Below are 15,324 nucleotides of genomic sequence, written 5' to 3'. Positions count from 1 at the left end.
TATGGCTTCAATTCCAAGGAATTTAGCTCGAAAAAAACGGCAAATTATGGATTTGTACCACTTCAGCTTTATTGGTAAGACAATTTTCATCTTTTGTAATTAATCTTGTCAACAATATCGAAGTTTTCTGCATACGTTTTAATAACGCTCACAATCATTCAATTCCACATCAACCTCACAAAGTTGACGCCTATTTTTATCCCGAGGTAAACGCCGTCGTCTGTGATTGGCCGTTGGCATTGACGCAGTCTGCAGTGTCCTGCGCCGATTGGACCCAGCGCCTGTCAGTAATTCCCTTCGACTCTCTTCAGCGAATCACAACCCGGTACCTAGCGTTCGGGCCCGCCTTTTGCCAGTGACGCAATTAATCACGTGTTGTTTGTGCTTTGGCCCGTAGACTTGTGTACAGGAGAAGGCGAACGCTTTGCTAACAGCTAGCCGGAGAAACGAGCTCAAACGCGGCCATGTTCCACACGGTAGGCTTTATTTCCCCAACCTAGCCCCGAGCGCGTTAGCTTCCCCCGCACAACGGGGCGAAAGGACGCGTTTTAAAACGCCAAAAAAACCCGGGGAGGCTCTTTCAAAAAATAAATAAATAAAAGTGCACCTCGTAGCGCCGTGTTAGCCGGCCTAGCCGTGTTAGCTCGTCTCCCGTCCCCAAGAATGGAGTCGTGGTCCACTTGGATTAGCTTGCAAGCAAAGTGACCTTTAAATGCGACCTCGGATGGCCAATTTCCCCGATTACCAAGAAGGCAAGGCAGCGATGTTGGTGCTCGAGGCGCAGCAGAGGAACGTCGGCTCCCAATCGACCAGCGGGGAAGCCCCTTCCCCGGGAGTCAACATCAGCGGTGGGGGGTCGCGTCCCCATCAGTTGCCGCCCTCCTACCACGTCCACCACTTCGAGCCGCAGTTTCACTACGACTTGGCGTCCTTGCATCTTCACCCGCAGCTGTGCGCCGACCCGGGTGAGGACACCCCGGGTGGAAAGCCGTCGTCGTCACCCCCGGTAGAACCCGGATCGGCCCCGCCGCCAGCCGCCGTCTTCGCCCCCAACCCGGCCGACGACGTCCGCAAGTGCGGCTACCTGCGCAAGCAAAAGCACGGCCACAAGCGCTTCTTCGTCCTCCGGGCTTCCAGCCACCTGGGACCGAGTCGCCTGGAGTACTACGACAGCGAGAAGAAATTCCGAGGCGGCCCGCGGGCGGGTTCCGTCGGGCCGTCCTCGCCCAAGAGGGTGATCTACCTCTACCAGTGCTTCACGGTCAACAAGAGGGCCGACTCCAAAAACAAGCACCTGATCGCCCTCTACACCAAGGACGAGTACTTCGCCATGGTGGCGGAGAACGAGCGGGACCAGGAGGACTGGTACGTGGCGGTGGGCCAGTTGATGAGCGAGGGGCGCAAGGGGCACCCCATCGCCGACGACCTGGATGACGGTTACGGGACCGTCACCCCCGGAACGGTCTTCAAGGAGGTGTGGAACGTCAACGTCAAACCCAAAGGTCTGGGTCAGACCAAGAACCTGGCCGGCTTGTTTCGCCTCTGCCTCTCGTCCAAAACGCTACACCTGGTCAAGCTCAACTCCGACACCCCCTGCTTCAACCAGCACCTGATGAACATCCGCCGTTGCGGACACTCGGAGAGCTTCTTCTTCATCGAGGTGGGTCGCTTTTCGTCCACCGGGCCGGGGGAGCTGTGGATGCAAGTGGACGACTCGGTAGTGGCCCAGAAGATGCACGAGACCATCCTGGACACCATGAAGGCCTTGAAGGCCTTCGCCGAGCTCCGCCCCCGAAGCAAGAGCCAGTCGTCGGGCTCCAACCCGGTGGCGTTCGTCACCACGCGTCGCCACCTGAGCAACCTCCCGCCGAGCCAGACCGGGCTACAGCGGCGGTCCCGGATGGAGTCGTTGGTGGGGACGCCGCCGTCGTCCAGCAAGAGCGCCGGCGCCGCCTACCGCTTCCGCACGTCCAGCGAAGGCGAGGGGACCATGAACCGACCCTTTCGCTCCGCCACGGGGAGCCTGCTCCACCTCGGCGCGACGCGTCCTCATCACGGCCGCGCCGAGGGGGTTCCGACCGGCGGCACGCCGGCGGGTCGCGCCGCGCGGGCCGTCCCGGCGACTCACAACGCCCGTTCCGCCTCCCTCCCGATGTCCCACTTCCCTTCCGCCACCAGCCCCGTCAGCGTGTCGTCCAGCAGCGGCCACGGTTCCGTCTCGGACACGCTGACCCGCCCCTCCAGCGCCTCCATATGCGGCTCGCCATCCGACGGCGGGTTCAACTCCTCGGACGAGTACGGCTCCAGCCCCGGCGACTTCAGGTACTTCCGCGTGCGTAGCAACACGCCGGATTCCCTGGGCAACACCCCCCCGATCCGGGAGGAGAACTGCCTGAGCGACTACATGGCGGTGGGCTGGAACCGCGACCCGTCGGGCGCCGCCGCCGAAACCACGCGAGACGAGAGCACGTCCACCACCGAGGACGAGCGCTGGACGTCGTCCTGGCAGCGGAGGCGGAGAGTGCCGGTCAACCCCAAGGTAACCCCCACCCATTTTTCGCTGGAGGAAGGGGCCGACGCCGCCTCGGGGCTCCGCCGCCCTGGGCCCGCCTCCTCCACGTCCTCGCCACGCTCCGACTACGGCGCCCAGCAGAGTCGGACCTCGGCGCCGCCCCGGGCGGAGAGCGGCGGCGCCCCCAAGGAAGACGGCGGCTACGTTCCCATGATGTGCGGCGTGGCGGCGACGCCCCCGAGGGACGCGCCCCCCGACTACGTGCCCATGCAGGCCGGCTTTCATCACGTGGCCCACCCCCTCGTCTACCACAGCCCCACCTCGGCGCCGCGCTCGGCCCAACGCCAGTCCTCCGCCGACCCCCACGGCTACGTGATGATGCTCCCGGGGTGCGGCGCCGGCTCGCCGTCCCCTGTCCGGGCCTCCCACGGCAGAGCCCAAAATGGAGAATACATGGACATGGCGTCCGGCGGGGGGCGCCGGCCGGACGTCGGCGTGGGGTCCGCCGCCGCCTGGAGGTCCTTCAGCCCTTACTTCTCCCTCCCCCGCTCCTACAAGGCCCCGTCCAGAGAGAGGGACGAGGAGGACTACGACGACTACGTCCCCATGAGTTCCCCCGCCGGGCCCGCCCACCAACCGGTGGGCGCGCCCGAGCGGAGGGGCGGCGCCCCCGTTCCGCCGCACCCGCCCCCGCCTTACGGAGCTCACCACGCGACGGCCGACTGCCGCGTCTCCAGACCCGACCGCCTGCCGTTGTGCCGGAGAAGCGTCCACGCTCCCTCCACCTCGGCCCCCGCCGCCGGCACCCCGTCCGACGGGCCCCCCAGTCCCGGGGAGTACATCAATATTGACTTTGGGGATCACTATCCCCGCCAACAGCAGCCCCCTCCCTACGCCCTTTCCACCCAGGACGAAGAGCCCCCCCCGGCCCCCAGGGAGGAGCGCCGAACCCCGCCTTTGCCCCGAAGCGGTCCCGACTACATGAGCATGGAAACGGGTCGCCACCATCGGGAAAGCGACGAGCTCCCGAGCAAGAGCATCTCGCCACGCCCCAGCCTGGTGGCGCCCTGGAACCCCCCTAGCTACATCCGACCCCTGGCCGGCAACCCCGGCGCGCCGGCGGGCGGCCGCTGGAGGTCGGCGGCCGACGACTACACGGACATGACCTTCGGCGAGGGCCAAAGGACTCACGCCGTACTGCGGCACCTCTGCGACGCGTCCGCCGGATCCCCCACGTTGCCCCCGGGGCTCCCCGAAAAGGCGCCGGAGCCAAAGGTCATCCGGGCCGACCCGCAAGGCAGGCGGCGACACAGCTCCGAAACCTTCTCTTCCGCTTCCTCTTCCGGCTCGACGCCCTCCGCCAACCCCCCGACGCCGGCCGCCCCCAACGCTTCGCCGCCCTTCGACGGCGTCTGGATGTCGGTGAAAAGCCACGGGGATCCGCCGGCGCCGTCCTCCGCCGCCGACCCCGGCAGAATGTACGCGAGCGACCCGTCTGCGGGATACCAAAACGGCCTTAACTACATCGCCTTGGAGCCCAAAGGTCCGGACGCCGGCGTGTCTACGGGGGTCCGGCAGGGCGCGGCGCTACCGGAAAACCAGGCCTACGCCGGTCTGGGCTGCCCCAAATCAGACGCCTCGACCACCAAGGGTGAGTACGCCGAGCCCCCTGCCTTCGTGTTGTCACCCACGCACCCGCCAGTCTTTATTTACCCGTCTATTTTCAGACCACCCCTGTAACAAGACCCCCCCCCCCAACAAGAGCATTCGTTTAGATATACAACCCCCCCCCCCCCCAACCACCCACCCACCCACCCACCCATCAATGACAGCCATTTAGTTCCTTTGGGTGCAATTCGGGTCATTTCCTTTTGATTATTGGTCACTTTCTGTCGATTCTGGGCCATTACCGGGTCACTTCCTGTCAATTTTTGGGCCATTTCCCAGTCACTTCCTGTCAATTTTTGGGCCATTTCCCAGTCACTTCCTGTCAATTTTTGGGCCATTACCCAGTCACTTCCTGTCAATTTTTGGGCCATTTCCCAGTCACTTATCGATGGCTAACGATAAAAATTGTTTGTCTTTCACAGACTGAACCACAAAGACACCCCCCCCCCTCCCACCCCGAGAAAATGACGTGCGCGGAGGGTGCCGAAGACCGAAAAAGGCTTGCTTTTTTTGTTCTCCCCCATTTTGTTTGAACTCCCTCACATTTTATTTTTCCTCGGTTTTTATGCAAATTTTCACTTTTTTTTTTTAATGTACCTCATATGACTGGTCTCCGGTTAAAGGGCCGGCGTTCGCTGCTTTTCCCGCCTTTTGTTGAACAAACAGCAGGTGGGTCCACTTACTCAAACGGTATTAAAAAAGGGAGGCATAAAGGACAAAGTCGTTGTAGAGAATGTGGGTGTTAAGTATTAATGTTTTTTTTTCTCTCTCATTCACTCGACCTCGAACGGTCCCAAACAGGAAGTCAATTTCCTTTCTTGCACATTTTTAGGTTTGAACAGTTCCGGTACATTTCTTAATTAAAGTGGCATTTGGAGGACTATTTATTACGCTGATTATTATTATTATTGTTATTATTACGACTCATATTTTCCGTTTTACCTCGCGCAATGCACGGTACAGTGCCTCGTACTAGGATAGACCATCTTAGGACACCCCCGCGCCTTCTGGGCAGTTGGATCATTCCAAAGATTCAACACGGTTATACAGCGAAAGTGCTCATTTTTTTTCGCCATTTTTCTCATCTTTTCACATCATTTCAACTGTCACGTTTCAGTATTTCAAACAATCGAGACTGATTTAGCATCTTTAGCACGTTTGCCTATTTTCTTTTGTGTTTTAGTTGACGCCAAAAGAGCGTTTTTTTTTGTTGTTGTTTTTTTTTCATTTGCTGTGGCATTCAGGCAAAATACGAATTTTGACCTTTTATTTTTCGGGCGGCAATTTGCAGTTGATTGTATTTGAAAATCGGAGTATGTTTTGGAACTATATTCCATTTTTTTTGCTGCTGCTGTTATGGTACAGTTCAGGTCAACCAGATCGTTCCGCCTTCAAATTAAAAGTCCTGACTTTTTGTTCCTTCACGCCGCTTTTCTTTGATATTTCTTTCCTCCATGTTCTCACGGAGGTGCGTTCAAAGAAACCCGTTTATTTGGCGAGCAGTTTCCGAATAGTGTTTATATTGATCAAACTTTTGCTTTCCATAGAGCTATTGCAATAAAAATGTTCATGTTCTGCACCTGTTTTGCCACTTTCTTTTTTTTCAGGTGTAAAATCCTTATTTTTACAATATTCTTCCATTACTTGTAATACTAATATTAAAAATATGTTGTTTTTTACCCGATTCCGATCCCACGAAATAACCATCTGTTAAAATGAAGCAACCCGCAATGCCCTCTTTGGTCCACTAGATGGTGCTAAGCTACCCCATTGACAACATGAGCCTGGTATTTAATCTGATTTATTTCGATTTATTTATTTATTTTCCATATGAAAATTTGTTATCACGATTAATTTCAAATGTTTTCAATTCTGTTGACTCGATTTGAACCAATTAAGTTCGAAAAAAAAACTCATTTTAATGCCATTGACTGTGATTTTAAACACCTTAATGAATAGAAAACTTTATTGCCATTTCATATACAAACATACATTGTGTATTGTACTTTATACAACGAGCTGCTTTAACCGTATTCCACTGAAAGCAACGGAAATGACGTCATTTTCCTTTTTTAAGATTCCTAAAAGAGGAAAAAAAAGGGTGGAGGGAGCAGACATGTTGTCATTCCCAATTCACACCACATACGCCCTTATTTGGAAATGTACGACTGGCAATGAGTCATTTAAAAAAGGATGATGGTCAAAGATGAAATATTACAACTAGAAAAGTCATAGTTTATGCTACATTAGCAATCATGTATCGTTTCCCAATGCAGGACTTCTTTAACCTCCCATAAAGGTCAAATTTGAGTTTGTTGACCTTTCAGAAAGTAGCTCAAACTTTATTGAAACGTGATCCGTGGACGGGCGAGTGAGAATGACGGCAGTGTGGCGCCTCGAGACCTTTTTTTTACAGCTTTTGGGTGGGAAAACAGGAGCCCCACTGTTTAAACGCGTCAAACACCCGCGTTCACGCGGTGGTGTGAGGCCCACCAATGAATACAAATATTTTTAGGCTCCTAAAAATAGATTCATAGGGAGCAAGTGGCTATTTTTTCACATGCCCTGCTAAAGTTAAATGACCCAGAATCAATTACTGATCAAATATTATTAATATAATATAATTTGGTTAAAAAAACAAACATATTTTTCTTTTAATGCTACATTTCGGCATGCTAACTTCAATCTGTTTTATTTTGGGCAGTCATTGAGGTTGCCAGATGTATAATCCAGTTAAAGTGGGAGGAATGGCTGCCATGTACAAATGAATTGGACGCCTTTTAAGATTACATCGTGGAAATACACGGCAGAGCGAATGCTGATTGGATGCTGCCATTGACGGTGATAGACGTCCAATGTATATCTTATTTTTTAAGAATAATATGCTCCTGTTTTTTTTAGGGCGTCGTAGACAAACACGTCATTTATGTTTCCCCTTTGCGCCCCCCTTTAGGAGACCCTCCCCCTTTTGCCTATGACGCAAGTGCGCGTGCGCGCCCCCTTTTAAAACTGTCGCAAGCGGAAACTGGTCGAGCACGAGCACCCCGGCTAACCAAGATAACGCGGCGTTCGTGTCGAAAGGCGACGAGTCGACTTAAATGCTAAAGCGGGACTAAATCTGTAACTTTTTTGTCATCGAAGTTGGACTTTTGTTTGTTTTTTTCGTTTTTCTTTTAGCGTGTTTTAGCTTCGCTTGACTCCACGTTTCGTTTGAGGCGTTCACGGACATCGTGTGCATGAGACAACTACGGCCAGGTGAGTTGACAGGCGAAGTGTTTTACAAATAATTGTGGGTTTTTCACTTTTTAAAAATGTTGTTTGTGTTTTTTATAACAAATAATCCTATTTATGTGTTTATTTGCACAGACTACATCGCAAACTAATAACCTTCTTTCAACCAAACTCGCAAATACTTACCCGGACTTGTTCATTTGAACGCAAAGCATTTGTTTACAGACAAAATGGAACTTTATTGACACCAAACATTGTCAAATTCCGTGTCAAAAAAACGTCTTTACGACAATGAGTGACGCAAATTGAGGAATTGAATTAAGAGAAATTAGGTCATTTTTTGGCTTATTTCCATCTGGAAGAAAAGAATAGTTATGTCACAGTTGATTTGTCTTTAATTGAAAATGTTTGGTACGTTTGAGGCACGCAGGAAATTTCCTGCTTGGGTCTCAACTAACAATGGCCAAATGTTCGTGAATAGTTTTAAAAAATGCGGGTTGGCGTGCCAAAAGTTAGTCACACAATGGGTAAATGACTTGAAACAATGGTTGCATAAGACTTGACTTTTTGACTCACAGAAAACGGATTTGTTCTCTTTTTTTTTTTTTATTCCCAGAGGAAAGCAGCGAATGCATCGTTAGGCGCTAAAGCGGTGGACGTGGATCTCGCCGCCATGGCCCTGGGCTCGTTCCAGCTCATGCAAACGTTGAAAAACTCGCCGGCGGCGCTCCGTCGCCGCTTCCAGCGCGACCGCACCGAGTCGCTATCCCACGGCGACCCGCTTTTCAAAGTCCACTACCTGGGAACGGAGAAGATCTTCTCCCTGGACCGGGAGCAGGCGCGGGACGCCATCGAGCGACTGCTGGTGGGCGTGGCCAAGAAGCCGGGCAAGGACCACGCCCTAGTGGTGCGCCCACGCTACGTGGAGGTCAAGGAGCTGAGCACGGGGCGCCAGCTGGCCAAGACGTACCTGCGGGACATCGCGTACTGCGCCGCCGACGCCGAGCGCCCCAACGTCTTCCTCTACATCTGCCGCCATCACGGGCAGCAGCTGCAGTGCCGCGTCTTCTGGTGCCAACGGGCCGAGCGGGCGCGGGACATGACCGGTTGTCTGGCGCGCTCCTTCCAGCAGGCGCTCGGCGAGCCGGCGGCCCCCCCGCCGTCGCCCCCCGCCAAAAGCTCCACGCTGCCCGCCAGTCTGGGGAAAAGTAAGTCCATTCCCTTTCCAACTGGGGTCTCGAACCCGGTCCTCAAAGCGCTCATTCGCATAATTTTAAAGCTTCCTTATTGACTTCCTGCTCGTTTTGGAGTATTTTTTAAACCTCCTTATTCTTTTCCTGATGTTGTTGTTTGCTTATAACTGCTTTTCAATGGCGCCTCAGGGTTGCCAGATCCCAAAGACTCCAAACAAATCGCACTGTAAACATAACCCACTCATTTTGCGAGGAAGTTTACCCAATCTGGCAACACCTCAACACCTATTCAAGTACTTTTTTTTCTTTTTTTAATATCTAATCTATTTTTATTCCTTTTCAGTCCGCTGGAAGAAAAGAGGCTCTGTGTCCCGAAGCCCCCTCCGAGCCATCACCAGACGAGGGTCCTCCACCGACAGCTGGGCCTAAGCCCCGCCCCCTCAGACCCCCCAAGCCGACTGCAGGATTCAGTGAGTCTTCTACGAAGCCCTTTTTGTCTTTTCCCCCCCGTTTAATATTCCAAACGCTTGTGGAGCCCTCAACACTGGGGATACTGTTATTTACCATGTGTACACAAAGACTTCAGTGTCCAATTTAGAAATTTCCAGCTGTAAATCATTCCACATTTGTAATATTATCCATATTTTTTTAATACCCATGTGCCACTACGTGTTTTTAAATGTTGTCTTTACAAAGAGCACACATGTGCCTGCTTTAATTTTATTATTTTTTTAATCATTGTGCTGTTTTTTTTATTGTGATTATGTACATATAGAATCAAATATGTATTAAAATGATTTTATACCGGTTGAAATCGCGTCGTCACGTGTTGGGAAAGGCAAAATTTTGAATGATGAATGAGTGTGTTTGGCTTGAAATGTCACATTTGGCCTCTAGTGGGAGTCGAGGGTGGAAAAATGTTTTGATTTAGTCATGTGGTAGCTTTCCCAGGGTGGGCAATTTATGGATTTTTGAATAACTCAAAATAGGCCTTCATGGGGGGGGGGGGGGGGGGGGGGAGTTCCACGTCACCCCCGACTGAGTAATGACTCGGATTATGCAAAAAAAATATTTTTCATACGAAAAGTGCTTTTTTTTTCAACAAAATTTGACTTTTAGGTGGAAATGGGAACTTTGAGGATTGTGCCGGATGGGAATGGGAAAGAAAATGATACGATTGGTGGATACTTGGCCTTTTTTTTTTAATGAAGTGAGGGTCACTGCTCAGAAGACGTCGTCTTAAGCCGCCGCAATTCCATCAAGGTTTGAACGTGAAGCCGCCGTAGAGGCTTCACCTCCTCCAGCACTGCGGTTTTGAGGGGGCGGAGTCACCCCGGAGTCGAACCCGGAACAAATCGGCGTGACCCGACGACTACCTTTTTCGTAGTGGAGCTCGTCGCGGTCGCCGAAGACGGCGTACGTCTCCAGGAAGTTGAGCAGCGCCCCGGTGGCGAGGAAGCGCTCCGGCGCGGCCAGGTTTTGGATGTAGCGCGTGTCCAGGGCCAACGGGTTGGATGGGAAGGGGACGGTGCAGAGACAAACCAGCTCGCTCACCACGTCCCACACGCGAATACCTTTTTAGTACCAGTTTTTTTTTTTTTTTTTAAAGGTGGTTCGGTTTTTCACCCCAGGTTTTCGTACCTTTTGTCTGCCAGTCCGTGATGGACTTGAGCTTCATGGGCGTGTCCTTGACCATGGAGTCCGTCCCTTGGATGCTGACCAGGCGCTCGTGGTTGGAGCGAATCCAAGCGTGAGGTCGCCCGTATTTGACGTAACCGGCCAATAGGAAGAGGGTGCAGTTCAGCTCCTTTTGGGAAGGATTGGAGAGGCGGGGTTTAAAAAAATATGTTGCTTTGTACATGTTTTAAGTTATGAGATATTGCTGTTAAGAATTGTAATTTAGTTTTCGTGTTGCGTTTAAGGCGCGCTGGGAAATGTGGGGTAATTTGTGTCATGGTATTTTTGGGAGCGAAAATTACTTTATATTGTTTAAAATGACAAAAGTATAAATTCTAAAATGACAAAGTCACAATTAAAAAAAAAACATTTTAAAAACCGCATCTATTTTCCCGAAAATTCTGCTAAAAAAAAGCTCAACTTATTTCCCCTCTTCCGTCCACTAGAGGTTGCTAATACCTCTTTTCGAACTAAACGCATTGAATTCGACTTTCTTTCCCCACCATATGCCTACCTTCCCACTCAAATTGGATTGGACGCCCCTCACTGTCAATTTCAGAGTAGGAGTTAAGCCTTAAAGAAACAAAAACATTTATTTCACCCACTAATACAAGAATAAATAAACGTAATTCCCTCTTTGTCCACTAGAGGTTGCTAACACTGCTTTAGAACTGGATTGGACGCCCCTCACTGTCAATTTTAGACTAGGAGTTAAACCTTAAAGAAACAAAAACATTTATTTCACCCGCTAATACAAGAATAAACAAACGTCGTTCCCTCTTTGTCCACTAGAGGGTGCTAAAACTGCTTTAGAACTGGATTGGACGCCCCTCACTGTCAATTTCAGACGGAGTTAAATCTTAAAGAAACAAAAACATTTATTTCACCCACTAATACAAGAATAAACAAAAGTCATTCCCTCTTTGTCCACTAGAGGGTGCTAAAACTTCTTTAAAACTTAACGTATTGAATTCGACTTTTTTTCCTTCATATGCCTACCCTCCCAGTCAAATTGGATTGGACGTCTGCCATCGTCAATTTCAGACAATAAATTTCTCTATTTTTGAATATAATATATAAAATGTAAAAAGCCAACTCTTACAGGCACCGCCATCTCCCGTTCGCTGGGGGAGGCTGGCAGCAGATGTTCTTGACTGCAGAAATATAAACAAACAAACTCAAACGCCACTCTCGCGAGATCGCCAACTTGGACAGGTCACCAAGAAATGACTCCACCCACCTGGCGGTTTCGGCGCATACGGGTCGGGCTTGCGGCTCAGGTAAGGGTGAGCCAGCCAAACTGGTCAAACTGGGCAAACTGGGAGAGCTGCTACTGGCCGAGGAAGAGTCGCTGCTGCCGCTGCTCGACGACGCTCGCGAGACGGCGAAGCCCGGCGAGCGCCATCCCTGCACGAGAAGTCATAAATAAACATAACCTTCACTGCAATGCATTCTGGGAAATCCCTATTGGCTTATTTGTGTATTTTACTGACCAGATCTTCATTCACAACTGTTAGCAGCAATTCTTCTTTCCCTCTCAACCAAGGCTGGAAATACTTAAAACCCTACGAGAGATTAAATATAAGTTTCATATTTAGTCAACTATTTCATATTAAAACACCTGTAAGGAACCGAGTAAGGCCAGGTCTGCTAAAAAATGCTGAAGCTTCCTCTTCTGCTCCTTCTCTCGTTTCTAAAGGAGAAAAAAAGAAACTTTACGTTCATTTAGTAGGACAAAAAATATCCCGGCTTTTCACCTTCCATGGAATTAACCAGTTAAACCAAAAACGCGTTTTTTCCAGCCCAAAAGATAAGAAACCCATGTTAAAAATGTAAACAAATTACCATCACCTGTGAGAATACACTCCCAAGATGGCGGTCGATCTACGCATGCGCAGTACGGCGTTGAGCGCAAACGCACAGCCTATCTTTGTTTACTAGTAGTTTTGGTCGTATTTTAATTCTTATGCGACAAAAAATACACGTAACAACAATAATTATAACCAGTAAAAAAAATATAGACCAAATAAAGCGACGTTTAAAATTAAAGCATCCCAGCAACGCCCCCTGATATAATTTCTTCGAAATTCCGAGCAGTGAGACGATTTATCTAAAAATGCAATTCAAATACTTCATATTAATGTAACGATATTTTAGGAGGACACACACACAATAAAAAATAATAATTCATTGCTTACGCTAACGCTTGTCATCGTCCTTTTTTTACACCGCAGTTGGATGCCGTTTTCAATATTCAGTGATGGCGTTCAGGGCAGCAGCGCCTCCTAGAGGTCATACCTTCTTTTTAGCTCCAATACAGTTTTATCGCTTCCGCATTAATATGTCTAAAATAACCAATAGTTTCATCAAAATATGTAAATTTCGCCCAGATACGAGACTTTTTCGAGCAGAAGATCACACGACGTTACAATCCTCTGTCTTAAGATGGCCGCATGTTACCTTTGAACCCGGAAGTTCTAACCCAAACATCAGGCACTTTTTGGAGGTGAACTTCTTCCTGCTCAAACGATCGCGAATTATGTCTAAAAATCGGAAAATAGCTTTCATATTTGGTAGCTTTGTCACAGCCGTGGCTGCGGCGTTTTATCCCATATTTTACTACCCTTTCACCCACAAAGAAGAATACAGTAAGTTACATTTTGGAATGGAATGTTGGCATTTTTTACGTCGAAGTCAACGCACTGTTTATTTCGTAGGGGAAGTCCAAAAATTAAACCGGGCAGGAATCGAACAGGCAGACGTGCAGCCAGTCGGTAAGTCGAACTTTACAACCCTCCCAGTCCCAATAAATTGGACGTATATCGTCAGCAATCGCATTGAATGAGTTAAGATAATTATTGCTATTAGTTGTGCAATTTGAGCTCTGATTTTTTCATCCCTAACCCCCCTTCAGGTGTGAAGATTTGGTCTGATCCGTTCAAGAAGTGAGGGAATTTTGTCGTTTGCTCCTTGGCCTCGTAGTCAGGATGTTCTGGGTTCGATTCCTCGCTATGTACTTTGAGTTTTTATATTTATGTTATGTTTGAAATTAAAAAGTAGTAAATATGTGACCCGTCTCTTTATGAAAGTATGAGTGTTTAGCAGGGTTATTTGCATAATAGTGCCAAAATATTGTTTAAAAATATACTATCTGGCTTATGTTTAAGTTAATTAGAGAATTATATTTTAATTATGAAATTCAATGCATTTAATTAAAGATATTTTTCAATATAATAATAAGAGTTGAAAAAAAAATTACTGCACTGTACTTTTTTTGCAAACCACCAGAGGGCGTCTTCGTTCTTTTATTGAATATGGCTAAAAAAAATATTGATCATTTAATTAAAAAGAAAATACTAACGATCCCAGTTAAAATGGATTGGACATCTATTGCTGTCAAATTAGAGGCGTGGCAACATATCGAAATTGTGATATATCGTGATAGTTAGTATCTCAAAAGATTATGGATAGTATATTGTTTTAAACAGGTGTCACTGTTTAAAAAGGACCAAATTTTCCACTAGAATAGTGTCTATTTATCTGCTGCCAACCTCCCACTTCAAATGGATGGGACATCTACTATTAATAAACACATTTCAAGTCACAGAAGGTTAAAGAGCACTTGTTTTGTTTTAATCATTGCCATAATTCGCCTCTAATTTGCGGTATGCAAAAGCACAGTTGAAGGCCCGTTGGAATCGATGCGATTGGTCACGCAGGTTGCAGATAAATCCTCAAACCCCGCCCCCTTTTGCGGTTTCCTGACATTGAGCAGCATCCCTGGGAGGAAAGATGGATTGTAGAGGGGATGAAGAACCAGTTCAAGAACGTGTTTATGTTCCCGTACTTTGGGACTCTCGGGCCAGTCCGAAAGCAGCAACCCCCCCCCCCGTCCCCCCCGCCCAGGGGGGGTGGACAAATGGCCCCATTGTTTACGCCGGCGTGTTATTGTTGGGCCTCGCTCCGAAACGAGAGAAAACTCCAGAGCCCGGGCCGAGAATTCCTCTCATTCCCCCGCCGGTGTTTTGCAGATTCCTCAAGCCACGGCTCCCGTGCCGTGAGCCCCCCCGGGGGTGGGGGGGCGGGGCCAAAAGAGGAAGGGAAGCGAATTCTTGAGGCCACGCGTCACCTAGTACGCGTCTCGTGACATTTTGCTATCGCTAAATGACTCCATCTTGGTTTTGTTAGGACATGGTGGCTTTTTTTTTTGGTCATTTGGGGGCATTTTTGGAGTCCGTTTTTAAAGGAGTTCACCAAGCGTGCCTTTTAAAAAGTTTGGCTTTGGTTGAGTAACCTCCAAATGAGGTGAGCAGGAAATTGTCGGATTCGCCGCGGAGGTTGCCAGGTTCCTGTCGCACGCGGGCCTGCGGCCGCGCAGGAAATGTTTAAGCAATTAGCCCCAAAATGTTGGAAACGAGGGCTTATTCCCTCCATTTTTTTTCTTCTTCTTCTGGCGGTAGAGGAAAGTTTTTGTTATGCGCAGACCTCATCTGTTCCACTGCAAGCGTACTTGATATTTTTTTTCATTTTTTGGACATTCCATCAACATTTTGAGGAGTTTATACTGTTATTATGTATTTATTTTAGGGTCAGATTCTTAAGAAATCGTAGTATTAGTCGTCATATGGATTAGCGATGCTACTATTATCAGGTGGTTTTGTATAGTTAAGCATTTTTAAATCATTTTCTTAGCATTTAATTCGATTTTTGTGTGTTTTTGGATCGTGGATTAGTGAATTTACATGGAAAATGCCACGGTGCACTTGTTTCGTAACAAATCATATGGAGCGCACAAAATAAAATCATTTTTTTTTAAATTTTATTTATTTATTTATTTATCTATTTATTTATTTTTTCCCATGAGGGCGCCGTTCACGCGGCCCGCCAGTGGCAGTAGCTCTGTCCACTCTCATGTTTTTCATGTTTTACAGCCCTTCTATCTTTTTTTTAATTACATTTTAATATTTCTTAATACATTTCTTTTTACTTTACTGTGCAAATAGAAGAACAAGCGGTGAAACGCAAGGATAGAATAAAATATAT

At 48.7% G+C, this 15,324-nt stretch overlaps 4 protein-coding genes across 4 annotated transcripts; 3 read left to right on the top strand and 1 right to left on the bottom strand.

The window, feature by feature from the left end:
• Positions 1–118: 118 nt before the first annotated feature.
• On the top strand, positions 119–5,759 carry irs4b (insulin receptor substrate 4b). The gene is made up of 3 exons (XM_077588919.1): positions 119–325; positions 398–4,163; positions 4,603–5,759. Exons 2-3 carry the CDS (start codon positions 713–715, stop codon positions 4,605–4,607), a joined length of 3,456 nt encoding a protein of 1,151 aa, XP_077445045.1. The 5' UTR covers positions 119–325; positions 398–712; the 3' UTR covers positions 4,608–5,759.
• Positions 5,760–7,141: 1,382 nt separating this feature from the next.
• Positions 7,142–9,418, top strand: LOC144066078 (low density lipoprotein receptor adapter protein 1). Its single transcript, XM_077589416.1, has 3 exons — positions 7,142–7,435; positions 8,028–8,619; positions 8,948–9,418. Exons 2-3 carry the CDS (start codon positions 8,085–8,087, stop codon positions 9,031–9,033), a joined length of 621 nt encoding a protein of 206 aa, XP_077445542.1. The 5' UTR covers positions 7,142–7,435; positions 8,028–8,084; the 3' UTR covers positions 9,034–9,418.
• A 363-nt stretch (positions 9,419–9,781) lies between these two features.
• Positions 9,782–12,722, bottom strand: LOC144066077 (uncharacterized). The gene is made up of 8 exons (XM_077589415.1): positions 12,480–12,722; positions 11,903–11,974; positions 11,775–11,846; positions 11,522–11,688; positions 11,384–11,435; positions 10,246–10,411; positions 9,981–10,178; positions 9,782–9,910 (listed from the first exon to the last, which is right to left on the bottom strand). Exons 1-8 carry the CDS (start codon positions 12,492–12,494, stop codon positions 9,822–9,824), a joined length of 831 nt encoding a protein of 276 aa, XP_077445541.1. The 5' UTR covers positions 12,495–12,722; the 3' UTR covers positions 9,782–9,821.
• On the top strand, positions 12,721–13,349 carry smim20 (small integral membrane protein 20). Its single transcript, XM_077589418.1, has 3 exons — positions 12,721–12,929; positions 12,999–13,055; positions 13,196–13,349. Exons 1-3 carry the CDS (start codon positions 12,821–12,823, stop codon positions 13,228–13,230), a joined length of 201 nt encoding a protein of 66 aa, XP_077445544.1. The 5' UTR covers positions 12,721–12,820; the 3' UTR covers positions 13,231–13,349.
• The last annotated feature ends 1,975 nt before the right edge of the window (positions 13,350–15,324 follow it).

This window comes from Stigmatopora argus, chromosome 20 (assembly GCF_051989625.1).
Source record: "Stigmatopora argus isolate UIUO_Sarg chromosome 20, RoL_Sarg_1.0, whole genome shotgun sequence".
NCBI classification, from domain to species: Eukaryota; Metazoa; Chordata; class Actinopteri; order Syngnathiformes; family Syngnathidae; genus Stigmatopora; species Stigmatopora argus.
This window is presented reverse-complemented; position numbering and strand designations above follow the sequence as displayed.

Coding starts and splice junctions, on each gene's coding strand:
- irs4b (XM_077588919.1), top strand. CDS start 713: ATGCGACCTCGGATGGCCAATTTCCCCGATTACCAAGAAGGCAAGGCA.
- LOC144066078 (XM_077589416.1), top strand. CDS start 8,085: ATGGCCCTGGGCTCGTTCCAGCTCATGCAAACGTTGAAAAACTCGCCG. Junction 8,620..8,947: donor GCCCGCCAGTCTGGGGAAAA/GTAAGTCCATTC, acceptor ATTCCTTTTCAG/TCCGCTGGAAGAAAAGAGGC.
- LOC144066077 (XM_077589415.1), bottom strand. Junction 11,689..11,774: donor CAGTTGTGAATGAAGATCTG/GTCAGTAAAATA, acceptor CTTCTCGTGCAG/GGATGGCGCTCGCCGGGCTT. Junction 10,412..11,383: donor AACGGGAGATGGCGGTGCCT/GTAAGAGTTGGC, acceptor CCTTCCCAAAAG/GAGCTGAACTGCACCCTCTT.
- smim20 (XM_077589418.1), top strand. CDS start 12,821: ATGTCTAAAAATCGGAAAATAGCTTTCATATTTGGTAGCTTTGTCACA. Junction 12,930..12,998: donor CACCCACAAAGAAGAATACA/GTAAGTTACATT, acceptor TTTATTTCGTAG/GGGAAGTCCAAAAATTAAAC. Junction 13,056..13,195: donor GGCAGACGTGCAGCCAGTCG/GTAAGTCGAACT, acceptor ACCCCCCTTCAG/GTGTGAAGATTTGGTCTGAT.